Genomic DNA, 16,365 nt, shown 5'->3' with positions numbered 1-16,365 from the left:
ATGTATTTTATGTGGGTTTGATTATACTGAACAACACGGTCTTAGCTGATGTGAGGCGTCAAAACATTCGTTTGTGCCAAGTCAGATATATCAGAGCAGGTGGAAAAGGCAGTTTGAACGCTACACAGAAATCCAAAACCTTTAATTACCATAATTTGAATACAAAAGTTAAATCGGTTACTTCATCGCAAGACGGAACACGAACGCCTGGATCAAACTTCATGTCAATCCACCCAAAAGTTTCAGTCACGTTTCAGTCGGTCAGGCGTTCAGCCGAGATGTTCAATGTGCCGACTTTTACAATAAAGGAAACCAAAACAGTTGGAAAAAGTGGCACCAAAGTCAGTCAGACCAAAACTGGTTGAAAAGGTCCAAACAAAACATCCCATTACTCTGTTAAATTACTGAAACTTTTATTTATGATCATACATGAACTGAACAAGGCCGTTATAGTGCAAGTCAACAAGGTGAGGAATAATTACAGGAGTCCCTGGTGAGGAAAGTCTCTACAAACATTTTAAATCACATTTAGCTCTAATTTGGTTGAACTGTGAAACGTGGTGTAAACTTCAATGTAAGTGACTTTAATACCCTGAACTTAAGACGTGGCCCGAATGTCCACATCAGTGTCTCGTTAGCATCTTTGCACTGTCTAGCATCAGTTTTTACAGTCCAGGCTCTAACAACCTGAACTTAAGTCTCTATCCAGCCCTGCAGGAGAAGAAAGACACGACAGATTCACAGATTTTCACACGTCCTGCAGACCTGCTCAGGCCACCTTCACTGTCTCTGAAACAAACGCACGAGCGACAGCTAAAAATCTCCAGCGGATATGTGATTTAAAGGACCAGTTCACCCAAACGTGTAAATTCAGTTGACGCATGAGCGACGCGGTTCATCTTACAGAAAGCTGAAGTGTGCACCTGATAGGACCTCACAGGGCTGCTCATGTTGGAATGGAGTCGTACAGATGTGGGAACTCGATGATCGTTGTTTAACCGATTCAACTGATACGGTATAACAACGCAGATATCAGCATTCCCTTTAGACAAACAGAAGAAGAAGAAGAAAAATAATCATCACTGTGAACGGTCTGTGTGGGAACCAGCTCCCACCGACACGAGGCGACAAACATCGACACGGTCTGTTTGGGTCAGCGGACTTCACTGAGTCTTCAGAGGATCCGGATCCTTCGCTTCCTTATACGAGTAAAATCAGAAAAATAAAAGACGTAAACGCAGAAAAATGTCTACTGTGACTGTACTACATCTGACCTCTGATCAACACGATTCTGACTCCTGCATTCACGTAGAAGCAGGAGTTTAATGTTGGAGTTGGTTGAGCTTTTTCTGAAATATTTGATATGCACCTTTTGATTATTTTCTGGATTATTCTCCGCTGATCGATTTCTCCATCAATCAATCGATTGTTTGATCTGTAAAGATTTTGAAAACAGTGAGAAACGCCGTCACAAATAACCAGAGCCCAAAGTTTGTTTTGTCCAACCAAAAGCCCAAAGCTCAACATTCAGCTCAAGTCAGCAAAAACAAAACGAGTCACAGGATAATCACAACAGTTTCCAGTTAATCCTCTGTCAATCAATGAATCCACTTGAACAATAAAAGGGTACTTCAGTACACAACCGGAGTAAATGTACACAGTTACAGTCGCGTCTCTTAAACTGAGCTTAAACAAGTGGACAAGCGGACCAGGAAGCACCAAGCCTGTGGTCAGCTGGTGATGTTCATCTGATCGAAATGTTGCCGTTTATGATTTACTGAGGTTGCTTACGAGGTGCACAAATCAAAAGGCAGAAACAATTCAAACATCACGGAGAGCTGAAAGAGAGAAACAGACGGTCAACTATTAACGAATCAATTTATCCTTCTAAGCAAATTCTCAAATTCCACTTTCTGAGTTGTGATGATTTGCTGTTAGCTTTCTGTTGCGGACTGTTGATTGGACAAAAGAGACAACCTGAAGACATTTAACAGCTGTTTTTCACAATTTTCTGACTTTCAAGACCAAACAACCAACTGTGACATCATCAACAAAGTAAACAACCCACGGGGGTCTCTAAAAACGAGTAAAACCCTGACAAATGATGGATGACTCAGGGTTTCCAGTGATCTGATTGGCCAGTGGCCTTTGTGCTGCAGGCCTCTGATGCTGCTGTGCACACACACAAACACATCACTCAGCGTTTTCTAAACACGCAGCACACGCAGCAACCACACACACATCACTGTTTTCATCCTCACAAAGCATCCAGCGGTTAAATCTACATCACATATGGCGTCGCAGAGCAGAACTTTTCTTCTGACCACAAAAGGAGGTTTGGGGTTTTTTTGTCTCTTTTGACTTTTGGCTCGTTTTAACTTTCTGGTTTAAAAGTGAGGGAAAAGAAAATTAGGAAGAGAAATAATCCTTCATATTGAGGGCAAACATGCACAGCGAGAACAAAGTACTAAAACACAGTACGAAGCAGCCGATGCTTCGCTGTGATGTTGGCTGAGTAAAACTTTCAGTCCAGATGTTATTATAATCAATATATTTCAATTAGTTGAGTCTTTTTATATATATATATATAGAAATCTTAATGTCACACACTTTTAAACCAGTGTTAGTTGTAATTTTTCATTTCGTTTCAGTTATCTATCATAACCTTGCATCAGACTGCATTAAACCAGAAAGTGTCTCTTTGATTTTGTCCGCCTGCTGTACTCATGTTTGCCCTGAAAGTCTCCCAGCCGGCCTTTCACGGGACCATCTCACGTTCTCAAAGTGCAAAAACGAATCATTCCCTGAAGATAAATTTAAATGCGTGTTTACCAGATCCCGTGTAGAAAATACGGCGTACATATTTCATCTGTGGGCTGGCTCCAACATCAAACTACAAAACACTCAGGAAATATATTCATCCACTCTTTAGGAAATATCTGATCTGATGTGAGGCTGTGATTACCAAACCTGTAAAATAACATCATACAAAATGATGCATTTCTGGAATAGTGAAACAGATCCACTGATCACTTCCAGCCAGCTGTGTGAGAGCAGCGAGTGAGGTGGGGCAACAGCAAGTCCCCGATCGCTCACAGGAGGGCAGCTTCGCCCAGAGAGAGGACAGGGAGAGGGAGGACGAGAGGAAACGAGAGAGGCGAGGGTGAGTGAGGGTGTTTTCCCTGAAACATAAACCGCCAACCAACTCAGCTGGCCTCGCTCTGCTTTGCTTGGGGTCGTGACAAATGAAATTAACAAAGTGTGCCAGCCCTGTTGAGAGGGATCTGACGGCTCAGAGTTCCAGAGAGACGCTGCATGCAGGAGGAGGTTAGACGTGACGATGATAGCAGTACAGATTGCATAGAATTAACAGTTAAATATCATTTTAGCCTCGAGGTGCGGCGGTCTACTCCTGCACTTTGCATGCTGTGGCCCACACAGCCCACGTAGGATCCTCTCTGTCTCTCTGCTACTGTGCACAACCAGGACGACAATCTGGCTGTGACTCTGTGATAAAATGCACAAGTCTTATAAATTAAAGCCGAGGCAGTGTCGAGGAAGACGGCGTGCATGTGTGCGGCTGAGCTGAATGTGTTCTGGCGACTGTTAGCTGCATGCTAGGCTACCGTGGGTGAGCTCTACAGCGCAGCCAGCAGTCTGCAGGGCGTCACAGTCCACGCTCGCAGCTCATCCACTGAGGGGGTGCAGATCCACCTTCACCTTCTCTCCGCTGCTCAGCATCCCCACGGTGGGGTAGAGGCCTCCAGGCGGGACCACCATCTCTCTCCGGCCCATCAGCTTCCCGTTCCTCGTGAAGAACACCTGCAGGACCACCGGGGGGCGACAGTGAGTTACAACACATACGCACAGGCAAGCATTTCACTGTAAATCCACTGATGGAGCATTGGAGCAATTAGTCATGAAAGAAAAGTCTTTTCATAATGACTAAATGGAGTACAAACTTCATTTGAGAGCACTCAGCGTGCCGGTTGTAAACAGGAATTATGTGCAGTTAAGAAATATTGTTAAACAAACAGGTGGCAGAGTAATGTCTGTCTTTTTGCAGGGGAAAAAGTCAATGTTTACAGTACATGTCTCTACTAAATCAGCGAGTGATCAAACATTATCCAGCTGTTCTCAAAAGAACATCAACAAACTTTTCAATGCTAATACCGAGGGCTTCTTTCCAAGTCTGAGAGCAAATATGGACACACTAAAACAACAAGCGAAGTACTATGGAGTGTGTTTCTTCAATAAATCAGGCTGAGTCACATTTCAAACATTTACTGTACCACCCACTCGAAAAAAGAAAGGCTTAACCGCTATTCAGTTACAGATGAAGGGTGAGTGAAATGGCAACAGGCTTCGTTGGCTCGGACGCCAACAGCCGCCGACACCCGCGCACACGTGCGGGATGAGCAGTGCGCTCGGGGTTAATGTGTCCTGCTGAATAAATATCCACAGACCTCTGGATTACGACTCGGCCTCACCTACCGCCACCCACTTGGGTTTCAGTGCTGCACGCTCTCACACCCGCTCAGTGACCCCCCCGTCCCCCCACCCCCTGCAATGACGCGCCCATTAATCGAGCAGCTGCGGGAAGAAAACCGCAGACAGGATCGATAATCTGTTAATTGTGAATGTCTTTTTTGTTTTTTTAAGAAAAAATGGCAGAGATTCATTTCTTTTCAGGTTTTCATACTCCAGTTAGAGGAAATGAAGCATCTGAAGACGTCACCTTGGACTTTTGGTGGGCTTGTTTTTTAATGAAGACAATAACCTGTAGAAGAATCAATAATGACGATAATTTACAACTGCGACGCATTTTCTATGTGTTGTTTTTATGGTCGACAAAATCCCTGGATAAACGAACACTGAATGTGTTTTCACTTCCTCCATTACCACAAACACAAACACTGTTGTTAATAAACTCATTAACGACTGCGCTTCTACAGAATAACAGCAGCTTGACCCTTCGGTAGGTGAAGCACCTGAATCGACTGAATTCGTGTTGCTACTGGATGTTATTTAGACGCGATTGGCAGCGATGGTGGCTTCTGCCGCAGGTTATTCTTCACGCCAAGTAAATTCCTGATCTTCACCCAGGAGGCTGCTTCTTGCCACTTGGATGCTCAACAACAACAACTAACAGCAGGGCTCATTATGTCAAAACTCCACTATCATCTCCCACGATCACAGACTCATGTGTTATTCTGTGACATGACACCTTCCATTAAAAACATTATCAAGTTCACTTTCAGATCCAGAACAAAAAGGCAGGAATGCAAAGCAAAAATTTAAGTAATCCCTCATCGCAACAGAGCCAGAAAGCTTTACCCTTCAAAAACACACAACCTCCTCCTGGGACACACTAACAACCACTAATTTACATTATTACATCTAAAAAATCCACCCAAACCCCACTGACCTGTGTGTGTGTGTATGTGTTTCACTTTTCTGTGTGGGTCAGTTTTGATTTTGTTTCCACACAGGACTGATTTTGTGTTTGGCACTGCTGTCCACAATGTGAGTTTGGGATGTGCTGCAGCACAGAAAACCAGTTTTCACTGACAAAACTCAGCCTGCTGAATTTATATCATGTGTTCTTTTACTGTTTGAAGCTGCACTAATCGATATTTTCAGAAATGGACTGACCGCATGTGATGTGAAGGGAGTTTCTCCCTCAGCTCTACCAAACACTGCAGTGTTTTTCAGCTCGGTGCTTTGGTTTAAAGATTGGCTCATTGCTCTCATTAATCCAGTTTTCACCAACTGCAGCAGGCAGTGGGGAAAAAGTTTTCCTTATCCAAGTGCGCACAACCCACACAGCAACAAACGAAAGGGGGGTAACTCTGAGAGGGCAGCTACCACCTGCTGGGAAGCTAATCTGTTAGCATCTTTGCTCACCACTGCCAGCCGGGAACAGCCAACACTATTGTACAGATTATACTGGCTGAGTGCTTGAGACTTTTCGACAGAATTTTTATGATAAATGTCAGAACATTTCGGTACAACCTGGTAGTGGCGTCTAGAGGTGTTGCTGCAGACATGCAACAGACAAACATCCCTCATCTCACCCGCCCCTACGGTGGCCGCTGAGAATGCAAAAGGCTCCATGGCCAGCATTTGGTTTGACCATCCTGGGCTATTGTAGAAACATGACGATGCACGTGGAATGCACTGCTCTCTGTAGATATGGAGGGCTCATTCCAAGAACTCTGAGTTTCAGGAGGTTACACGCAATCCGAAAACATTTCAGCCCCTAAATCCTACACACTGAACCTTTAAAGAGTTTAACAAAAAATTCTGCAATGGTAGAAATGTAATGCAGAAACTGGAAAATAAAAAATGTAGTTTTCACAATCTGTTTACCTAGAAGCTGTGTTTGCGTACATGTTCCTGGTGGATTAAGTCACATTTTGGTGGGAGGTTCGCTTCGGTCTTCATTCAAAGCGTCGCTAATCAATATTTTCATAGTAAAAATGTATCATATGACGGCACGTAAACAATATGAAAGGTGATGCTGGTACAGAAGCTACAGAGAATAACGAGCTGAATGTGCAGCTCCACTTGCCCTCAGTGGCTTTCAGATCATCGCTCTCGTAGTGGTGAACACATCGACGGCCGTCAGGAGTTAATGGAGACCAAATCGGAGCCAAAGGGAAACTACATGCTATTACACTCATCATGTAGACACAAATGCGACTATGGTTATTGGGGGGGTTGGGCTCGTTACGCCGCCCCCAAGTGGCCAAAGAAAATCAGTCAATGTTCAAATCATAAAAAGCTAATGAACCTAAAACATGCACAGTTTAAACTTGTGCAGCAACAGTTAACACCGCTGTGTTGTGCTTCTGAACGCTCCTCACCGTGACCTTCCTGCCCTCTTGTCCCTGCTCTACTTCTTCCCCATCCTCCTCTTCCTCCTCTTCCTCATTGAGGTACAGAATGTTCTGGATGCCTGCGTGACCCGAATGGACCTCCAGCCGATCCCAGTCGTCCATGTCACCTGAGGAAAAAAAGGAAAAAACCAGAGCTGAGCGCATTTCGGTTTACTCGCTGATGAAATACCAATCCACAGAACTCAGTGCAGAGACAGCGAAACAAGTGAATTAATGCCACAATCCACCATGTTTTGTTTCGTTTGAGGAAGTCAAGATGCGCTGTCTTATTCCGTCTTTTTTGAGGGTTTTTTAACCCTCCTATAAATTCTTAGGTCTTTTAAATTACAAAATTGGATTTTAGACAGCTATTATTTCCCCCTCTCTTCTTGTAATTTTCCCCGAAACATCACATCACCCCCTGAGCTTGTGTCACCTGGCGCATTCAGAGAATTTCTTCAAAATTCACAGAACCAAATTCACTAAATAAATAAACTGACTTGGCAATTAAATACCAAGAAAGACAGTGCAAAGAAGTGAGTTGGCAAACAACCCAACACGTTTAGTCCTGTTAATGGCCTAACACAGTTAGATCTGCTGTCTGAGCTGCTGCCTTATTCCGCCTGTAAGTACGTAAAAATCACAGGTTTATTATTTGAAACGGATGTAATGAAACCACCTGAGAACAGGAAAGCCTATATTTGTCTCTCCTGGAAAAAAGGGGGGATTGTGGGGGGGGGCAAGAATCTCCCTTTTAAGTGGCTGCTGTGTTTTCCGTGTGGGGGATCTTGGTTTACATCCAGTTTTCTTTCCCACAGGCAACACAATGGACTCGGTTAAGACTGAATCTTGCCGCAACCGCCTCATGCTAAACCACGATAAGCAGGTTTAAGAGCGAAACCTCCCACAGACACACCAACCACTTTAATGAGTGACAGTGTAATCACAGTACCTGAACCCTGAGCCCTCACCTTCTCCGTCCAGGATGTAGTCTCGTGGGAACATGATGCCGCAGCCCATGATGTCACCTTTGAAGCAGCGAGGACCAAAAGCGTCTCCAACCCCGCTGCCGTGAAAGAGCTTGCCGTCATCTGTCAGCGGAGCGACAAAGAAATACTTCAGCTATCATTTCATTGACTGGCGACCAGTCCAGTGTGGACTCCGCCTCTCGCCCGCTGTCAGCTGAGAGAGGCTCCAGCCCCCCACCCCCACCCCGCGAACCCGATGGATAAAGCAGTATAGAAAATGGATGCATGGATTATTTCATTCATTAGTTAACAAAGCATTTGTGCCCAATACCCTGTGAACAGGGTTTTCTCCATGACCAATGAAACCTCTTCAAAAGCACACAGAATGCAATTTAAGACCCATTTCAAGAGCATGTATGACTGAAAACGAGTCCAGTCCTTCCCAGCTGTGCATAACAATAGTTGATGTGATGTCAACCAGATAAGCAGCAGAAAATGAATGGACGGATGAATTATTACGAACTGATCAAGTTTTTCCTAGAAATCAATCACTTGCCCATTAAGAAACTGCTGTAGCTAGCAGTACTAACAGTTTGTTGTTGCTAACCGAAGCTTCACATAAAAAGACTCAACGGTCTCCAGCACAGGCGACCCTCACAACGAGCCCAGCTTCAGTGTCTAAGTGTGTGATGTCTGACAACCCACGATGAAAAATATTTTAGAACCAACACTGCTGCCTGCCGCAAGCAGGAGAAAATATTTCAGACTTTTGTAAATCAAATTTCAGACTTCTTAATGCCTTCTACGGCCTTCTTCTGAGGAAGGCTGCAGGACTAGAGAAAAGGTCTATTTGGCGTCTCATTGCTGAAGTTCCAAGAAGTTGCCTAAACTTTGTCTCTTAATGTGTTTACCACAGCGAGCTACATGTGTACATACAACACTGTGCTAACATTCAGGACATCCTGACATTCCAATCAGATGATGATGTGTAAAGGTGAAAGCAGCGCTAGTAAAAACACTTCTCACAAAAAAAAGAGACATCAGCATCCCAAGGAAATCATCAAAACAACACACACTACACTCGCGAGAGACAACAATGGAAAAAAAGGGCAAAAGAAAAACACCGCAGAGGTAGCTTGCAGACGAGCTCTCCTCAAGCGAAGCGGCGTGCCTGCTGCTGGTAAATATTTATGGAGTTGTCATGGGACCCGTCCCCGGCTCAGGATACTGTTTAAACAATCTCTATCTGAGCACCGGGAGGGAGACGGAGACACTGTATCATTACGGCTCCCATGCGGGCCCTTGTCACAACACCACACACAAGGCAAACAGAGGAGCTACGCTGGAACAGGCACAGCACGACTAAAAATAGCAGGACAGGACTTTGGAGAGTGACAAGGGCTGGCACTGGAGGTGAGCGGGGGGAGGAAGTCCAGGTTTGGGCCTAAGGATGGAGCTAGTTCACAGGGACAGGAAAGTTAGGACAAGTCCGGCGAAGCGTCGAGAGCCAGAGGGAATCATCAGAAGAATCTCACACAGCTGTTTGCAGTTTTTATTTAGATTATTTTATGGGTTAACCGACTCCAACTACCCGAAAAGCTTCTGATTATCATGAGAACAGATCTGTTTCCTTAAGACGTGTGTCAAAGTGCAAAAAAAAAAATTATTTTCTGTTTACGACTGTCACCCTTAATGAGAACTAGAACTAGGCGGCACTTAATTTGAAAAACTCAACAGCAATGTCCCTTTCCAGAAATCATGATATTCTCTCAAAGGTATCATGTTGATGAGAACAGGATGGACAGACAACCTGAAAACACAAAGACTTGCCACCAGCATGGAGGAATAAAAAGAAGGAAAAAAAAAAAGGACAAGCAAGAAAGTCGAGATATGCTGATGGTCCGTCCCATGTTAAGAAAAAAAACTTTTAAAGTTTAATAAATTATTTGGAACAGTGACTAATAGGTGATAAAAAATTATTGGTTACACAGTTGCACAGTAAACATTTAAATGCTAGTTATATTAAACTGGATTTTGCCTGGCAGTTATGCAAGGCTATTTTAGTTTTTCTGCATACAATAACATGTTCTGTTGCTTCTCTCAAGTGAGCTTTGCTGTTTAAAAGGCTGGAAGTCAAGACACAGGAAGTAGGGTCAATTTGGATCTCAGCTGTGGCGGAAAATGTTAAAGTTTGTGTTGGAGGCTAAGAAGTTTTAAAATTAGCACGGAGGTGTCGACCAAGGTTGGGCTCTGCGACTGGTGAGAGTGTACGCAGCAGAACACGAGTGCTGGTGTTAATGCAAATGTCAAGATCATAAACTGAGGCTGTCGTTGGTAAAGCCAACAATGTTAACTACCGTGACCCGCGGGATCCAAATGTAATTCCTAGCAGCAAGAAGAAGGTGAAAACCGGAGCCGAGTTTAGGGTTTGGAGCTGGGCCCACAGGAGGAGAGGGCAAGGCTCTGTGACTGAGCGACCAGCTTTGTCTTAACATGAGCTTTTGTCTGGAAAAAACTGGGATTCCCTGCCCAGGGAACAATGACTTCACAGACTCCTAAAACATGAAAAATTAAAACAAAAATATTTATGTTCTTCCATGATTTCACCCACTCACACACACACACACACACACACACGTGAGTTTGCACATGTTCCTAAACGTTTACTATGTATTCCAAACAATATGTTGAGCTGTTGATATATAATGTACAATATACTTCTTGGCCACGTTTGCTCCATTTGAGACTCCAGCTTATAAAGAATGTGAACAATAAATTTAACCTCCAGTTAGACCAAGTCCAGAATGAAGACAGGCTGCATGAGGAACATTTAGGGGGTCCATGAGGAGGAACAGAGTGCACGAAACGGGTTACAGTCTTCTCTTTTAACTCGAGGGTGAATGGTGGCGCTTGCATGATCTGTGATTTTGTGTTTGTTTGAGAAGCTGAAATTATAACACAGATGGACAAATAAAAGTATTCTGATAATCAGTTTTTAAGTGGCTTTCCCAAACATTCTCTGGTTCCGACTCCTCCAGTTTGAGGATTTGGTCCTTTGTCTTCACGCGATCATAAACAGATTTTCTCTTGAGGGAAAATAAAAGTGCTGTGAAAACATCTCTTACAGGCTTTGGGAAAGTGTTAAAGACACTCAATATTTGTTCCCTCTATTATGAGATTTTATAGACAAAACAATCAAGTAAAACACTAACTGATGACACAGACAAAGAATGGGAATGGATGAATCATGACTAATGAAAACAAAGTAGTTTGATCACCAAACACGCTAGTATGAAGGTGATGAACATACACCAAATGTATGTACACAGAGTGATGGATGCATTCCCTTTAGAGCTGAAGCTATCAGTCGATCAGCAGAAAATTAACCAACAATTTTGGTAACTGATTGATAGTTTTAATCATTTTTCATGTAATAAAACACCACAAAGTCCAGTTCTAGCTGCTCCAATGCCAAGAGCTGCTGCCTCACTTTGCTTTCTATGGCAGTTAAATCTTTGTGTCTTTGTATCTTTGTGTTTTGGATAAAGCATAAGAAAATGCCAGCTTTTGCTTTGGGAGAATTGTAATGCATTTTCTTCTACACACCAAACACTCAATTAATTTAGTGAATAATTGAGAAACTAATCTACAAATTAATCAATAATGTAAATAATCTCTAGCTGTGGCCATAGTTGTGTGATGACATCTACTGTAACGCTACACATGGTCTGGGTACATTCCTGGGTACATGCTAAATTGAGATAGTGGTCAGCACATTCAACAGACACTCTTTGTGTTTGTTACAGACACTATGTCATCCAAGCCCATTTTTGTTCCATTAGGTAAGAAGGTAATATAATGCCCCTGCACAACAAGTCCGTATTGAATATTTGTTTTCACAGAACCTGAGCTGGAATCAGATTAAACCCCATCACTGATATAGAACACATGAATATATAAACTGAGCCCCATTACCTCAGGCTGGCTTGTTGGTGATGGACAGATAGGGATGGCGGTGCTGGTGGGGCACCACCTTCAGCTGCGAGTGTTGAGTCATAGCACGTGTGCGTCACTAATGGGGGGTTTGGAGGGGGTGACAGGGTTAATGAGGCTTACTGAGGAGCACTTACTGGTTGGATGGCTGCTTGCTCCTGATAGGGCCCATAGGGGCTCGCAGCGCCCCACGGCCCATTAACTTGCGGAGCCAACCCGAGCCAAAACGCAGGATGGAGGTCCGCGCAGGGCCAACGCAAACACACGCGGTAACACCAGCTCAGGCCAACAAACTCTCAAACTATACAAGCTATACAAAGGAGCGGCGATATGGTTGGCAGGCTTTTTTGTATATATAACTGGAATATATCGGGAGTAAAATCACAACCTTTAAAGTCAATAATACACATCACATGTGATCCACATCAACACTTGTCGCGTGCCCAATACAGTGCACCATAAATCAGTGTGACAGAAATAGAACTCAGTTGTCAAACTGCAAAGAATAACTCAGAAAAGGAGGGCTGTGGCGCTGAATCATAATGTAATTTATCTATTTGCCTCCAGGCTGCATAGTTTAACTCCAAAATCTATCTACAGCCACTGACAGCTAAAGCATTACAAACACTCACAGTGTGTTGAGGAACAGCATGAGGTTCAATAAAAATATTACAAAGAGCTTCAACAGTCTATAGAAAGCTGAGGCCTGCCAACAATATCCATTGGCCCTTTGGATACTGAGGTCAAATACAAAAACAAACAAATTTAATAAACAGAGGTACCATGTGTCACAGAAACACCTCTTCACAGCACTCTTGGCTCACACTGAGCAGGAAAACCAAGGTAACAAAGCAAGCCATTCCTTATTTAAGCAATTTCTGCTGTGGTTATATGACCCAGGGTATATAATACTGTGTATACATTAAGTCTGTCACTCCGCCAAATAGCGTCCGCATGCAATACTTGAGGCTCCCGAGCTGTTCAGCGAGAATCTTGGATGCGTGGAGGAGCAAGGGGAGTCATGAAGAAGAGGCCCCGGCTGTTGATTTTAAGTAGCTGGATCAGAGCCTGCACCTTAACCCAAGCATGAGAAGGCAAACCTCATACGCACAGCGTGGAAAACCACATACATCATTTTAGTCTCTAACAAATAAGATTAATGGGAGCTGTGCTGGGGCGTGCACATTTCTGTGGTGTCCATCGCACAGCAGCCAAACCAGGCAGACCGCAGCGCTGGACCTCTGGGACTGGCATGGTGAGCCCCTGCGAAGGACTGGCCTCGTCTGTCACTCAGCAATGAGGCATCGTCCACAGACCCCGGCAGGATGCGCAACATTAACTGTTATTATTATTATTAATGCACCCTAAGTATAAATGGAATCTGCAAAGGGATATGGGGATTTAGGACTGTAAACATCAGCTCGAAACATGAATGGAATGTGCGGAGTGAACAAGAAAACGTGTTTTGATAGCTGATTGGAGGTCAACTGGAAGAAAGTATATAAACCTTCACATACACATTTCCTGGTGGCAGCACATATGACACAAAGTGGCGCATGAGTCACCCAGAGCAGCTGAAATCCCCTGTGAGAGAGATGAACAATGGGATGCTTCAGACCAAAATAATGCAGATAAAAGCCAGCGAGCTCCTAACTGCTTCGGTCTGATAACGACTAACAAGATCTTGACTGTGACAGTGGATTGTCACATAAAAGAGCCGGCTACCTACTGTAGCTTGTACGGTGTAACAACAACGACCTACCAAGCTGCAGCTTTTCTTATATCACGGCAGCAGCGGTTGATAGCTAATCTCTTAGCACTGATAGTGAGGGGTGCTGAGGCCTGGAATGGAAGCTATGGGTTTTGTGCAGATGCCTGTAAAGATAATGTTCACAGGCCTGTCGTCACAAAGAGCCAAGACCGAACGTGTGTGTGTAAGCAAGGGAAAAAAAAGATAACTAAACTCAGATATTGAGATGACCAAAAGAGAAAGAGAAAGAAAGAGATGGAGATGTGATCCTTCTCCTCTTTCTGATGTTGTTACTGTCTGTTTAATCTGCTTTTTGTGCCTTTTATCTGCCCACAATCCCCCTTGATCTCTGTCGAGCTAGGCACCTTAACATCCAGCTGAGACGGTGCCCTGTGATGTTTGCATCTAAAAAGGCAGCAGATACAGTAGATGCTTTAGAGGAAGTCTATCAGATTTATTTATTTCAGTCAACCAAGACCACAGGGGGAATTCCAAACTCACAAAGGAAATAACACACCATCTTCCGTGTGAGACTGGACAAAAAGAGGAAAGGGGCTTGAAATCTCACCTGCATGGTACGCCACTGACCCTCTGCTCCATCCTGGGTGCCTGTTCCTGGGGTAGTCCTGCACAAACACAGACATTACAAGGGTCACAAATACACATTTCAGGGTCGTGAATGTAATTGGTTTTAACCTACACATCATGAAGAGTCCAGAGTCTGCAGGTTTTGTTCAAATAAAGAAAATCCGCACCAGTTAGTTACCAGACTTATGGCCCACGTCGAGGCAGTGTTTGTTTCATAGGTTTTATATTTGTGAATCTTCCTTTGAGCAGAGAAGAGCAATTTAAAAAAAAGAAAAGTTTTGTAGAAAACATTTTTGGTGGATGTGCCGGCTGAAAAATTCTCGTTGGACTGAATCGTTGGGTCTGACAACACAGATGTACAACAGCTTAGAACTGGAATGCTTGGTAACTATCTTAGGTTAGCTGGCTAACAGGCTAGCTGGGCTTTCTAACAGCTGCAGCTTACATTAGAGCAGATAAACCAAGGCTTCTCAAAGTGCTGCTGTGAGCCAGTGGCGACCTTCAGCAACATTTTGTGAGACCCCCTCGAACATGACATGAAGTTCACAAATTCTATTATAATTATTCCTTTTCAATACTTTCTGTCTCAACTGTGAATACCCTTCTCAATTAGTGGCGCCAAACTGTGTCCCCCGACAAACATCTGTTGGGCCACAAATGACATTCTGTGAAACTACTGGTCACATGGCAACTTGCGGCAGCTCACGAGTGCCCTCAGTGCTGGTGCTGTGTTTCAGTAAATGACTTGGAAGTAAAAGTCACCCATAAAAACATTGCACAGGCGAGGAGAAAAGGACGTTTCAGGAAAGATGTTTCAACTCCTCCTCTGACAGACCTCAGGGTGCAGATTAAGTGATCTGCCTTACCTGCAAACAGGTGTATTCGGTGCTCAAGGGATTTTAATATTAAATTAATATAATCAAGTGATGGGTTTTGCCCTGAATCACATGCCCACTCCCTATATCGTTCATTAATTCGTTCTTCACACATTTGCAGACGTGTTAGAGAAAAACGCTAAACCTCCGAACTCTTTAAATGCTGTGCATCAGTCTCACTACAGCCACATGCACATTGCTTCAGCACGACAAAAAGTCCAAAGTCTCTGTCAGTCAACTCTAAATTATAAGTAGAAAGCCAGTAGCAGGTTGACATCGCATTATGACCTGTGCAGTCTTAAACTGCGTTGTATTCCCGCACTGATGTTAACATGCTAATGAGTGCGAGTCTGTTTTGGACATCTGTCAGCATCAGCTACTTCTCTCGGAGCTAAGGATGAGTTTGTCTCTCCATCTGTCTGCATCTACAGTATGTATGCCTTTCTCCAGGTAGCACCACGCCAACAGAAATAACTAGAGAGCCAACTTTTGGATAAGATCAGAGTATGACTCAGAGGTAATTACCAGAGATCTTTATCTGTCTTCTAGGCTGCACCTCCATTACTGTAGAAACAAACTACTGAACAAGAGAGGGAGGAGGAAGGCAATGACATTACGCTCCTCTTTTATCTCTTGGTGGGCTACATCTTCTAAACGCTGTGCTGTTTCCTTCTCTGTTCCTCTCCCTCACTCTCATTTCTTTTCAACTAGTATTAACAGACATAAAAGGCAACCAAGAAACTTTCATTTTCATCTCGTCTCAGGTCAAAAAATTTCAAAATCTGGCCAGGATGACGTCAACAGAGGAAAAAAGAGTCAGCCTTTGGCGAGTCACAGTAAAGGGAAATGTTCTTTTATCCAAACACAAGAACAGACACTGATGACTGACGCAGAGACTGAAGAGGCAATACATTACTCACAAGCAAAATAGAGCCAATGAAACTATTACTATTAGCACGTGTGTGGAACAGAGAAATGAGCAACAGGGACAGTGCAGAAAGACAGTTTGGTCGGGTCAGGCAGATAGAGTGCAGCATTTGAGGACAGGACATCAGGGAAACATCAATGATCCTGTCTGACAACCCTACTGGGGCTTGAGGAACAGGAAATGGAGATGGATGGGTGGAAAGCGAGAGAGCGAGAGGGAGGAGGACAGAGTGAGACATCAGCAGAGGAAGACAGAGAGACATGGAGGAATGCAGCTACTGCTCCAAGCCTGAAAACCCTTATTCTGCCAAGTCTGCTCCTCTTCCCCCTCGTCTCAACCACAAACTGGAGGATTCCTCTGGCTGACTGGCATGTGGGCTGCA

General features: G+C 43.9%; 1 protein-coding gene across 5 annotated transcripts in view; it reads right to left on the bottom strand.

Annotated features, from left to right (window-relative positions):
- Nucleotides 1-396: 396 nt before the first annotated feature.
- The window catches only part of spryd3 (SPRY domain containing 3), a 46,884-nt gene continuing 30,915 nt past the window's right edge, over nucleotides 397-16,365 (bottom strand). For all 5 annotated transcript variants that reach the window (XM_046397876.1, XM_046397877.1, XM_046397874.1 and 2 more), the window contains 4 exons: nucleotides 14,161-14,218; nucleotides 7,853-7,972; nucleotides 6,870-7,009; nucleotides 397-3,822 (listed from right to left, as the gene is read on the bottom strand). In XM_046397876.1, the coding sequence (XP_046253832.1) occupies nucleotides 3,688-3,822; nucleotides 6,870-7,009; nucleotides 7,853-7,972; nucleotides 14,161-14,218 (453 nt within the window). In that variant the 3' untranslated portion in view covers nucleotides 397-3,687. The remainder of the gene's footprint in view (nucleotides 3,823-6,869; nucleotides 7,010-7,852; nucleotides 7,973-14,160; nucleotides 14,219-16,365) is intronic.

The sequence above is a fragment of the Scatophagus argus genome, chromosome 8, assembly GCF_020382885.2.
Source record: "Scatophagus argus isolate fScaArg1 chromosome 8, fScaArg1.pri, whole genome shotgun sequence".
In the NCBI taxonomy this organism is placed as follows: domain Eukaryota; kingdom Metazoa; phylum Chordata; class Actinopteri; family Scatophagidae; genus Scatophagus; species Scatophagus argus.
This window is presented reverse-complemented; position numbering and strand designations above follow the sequence as displayed.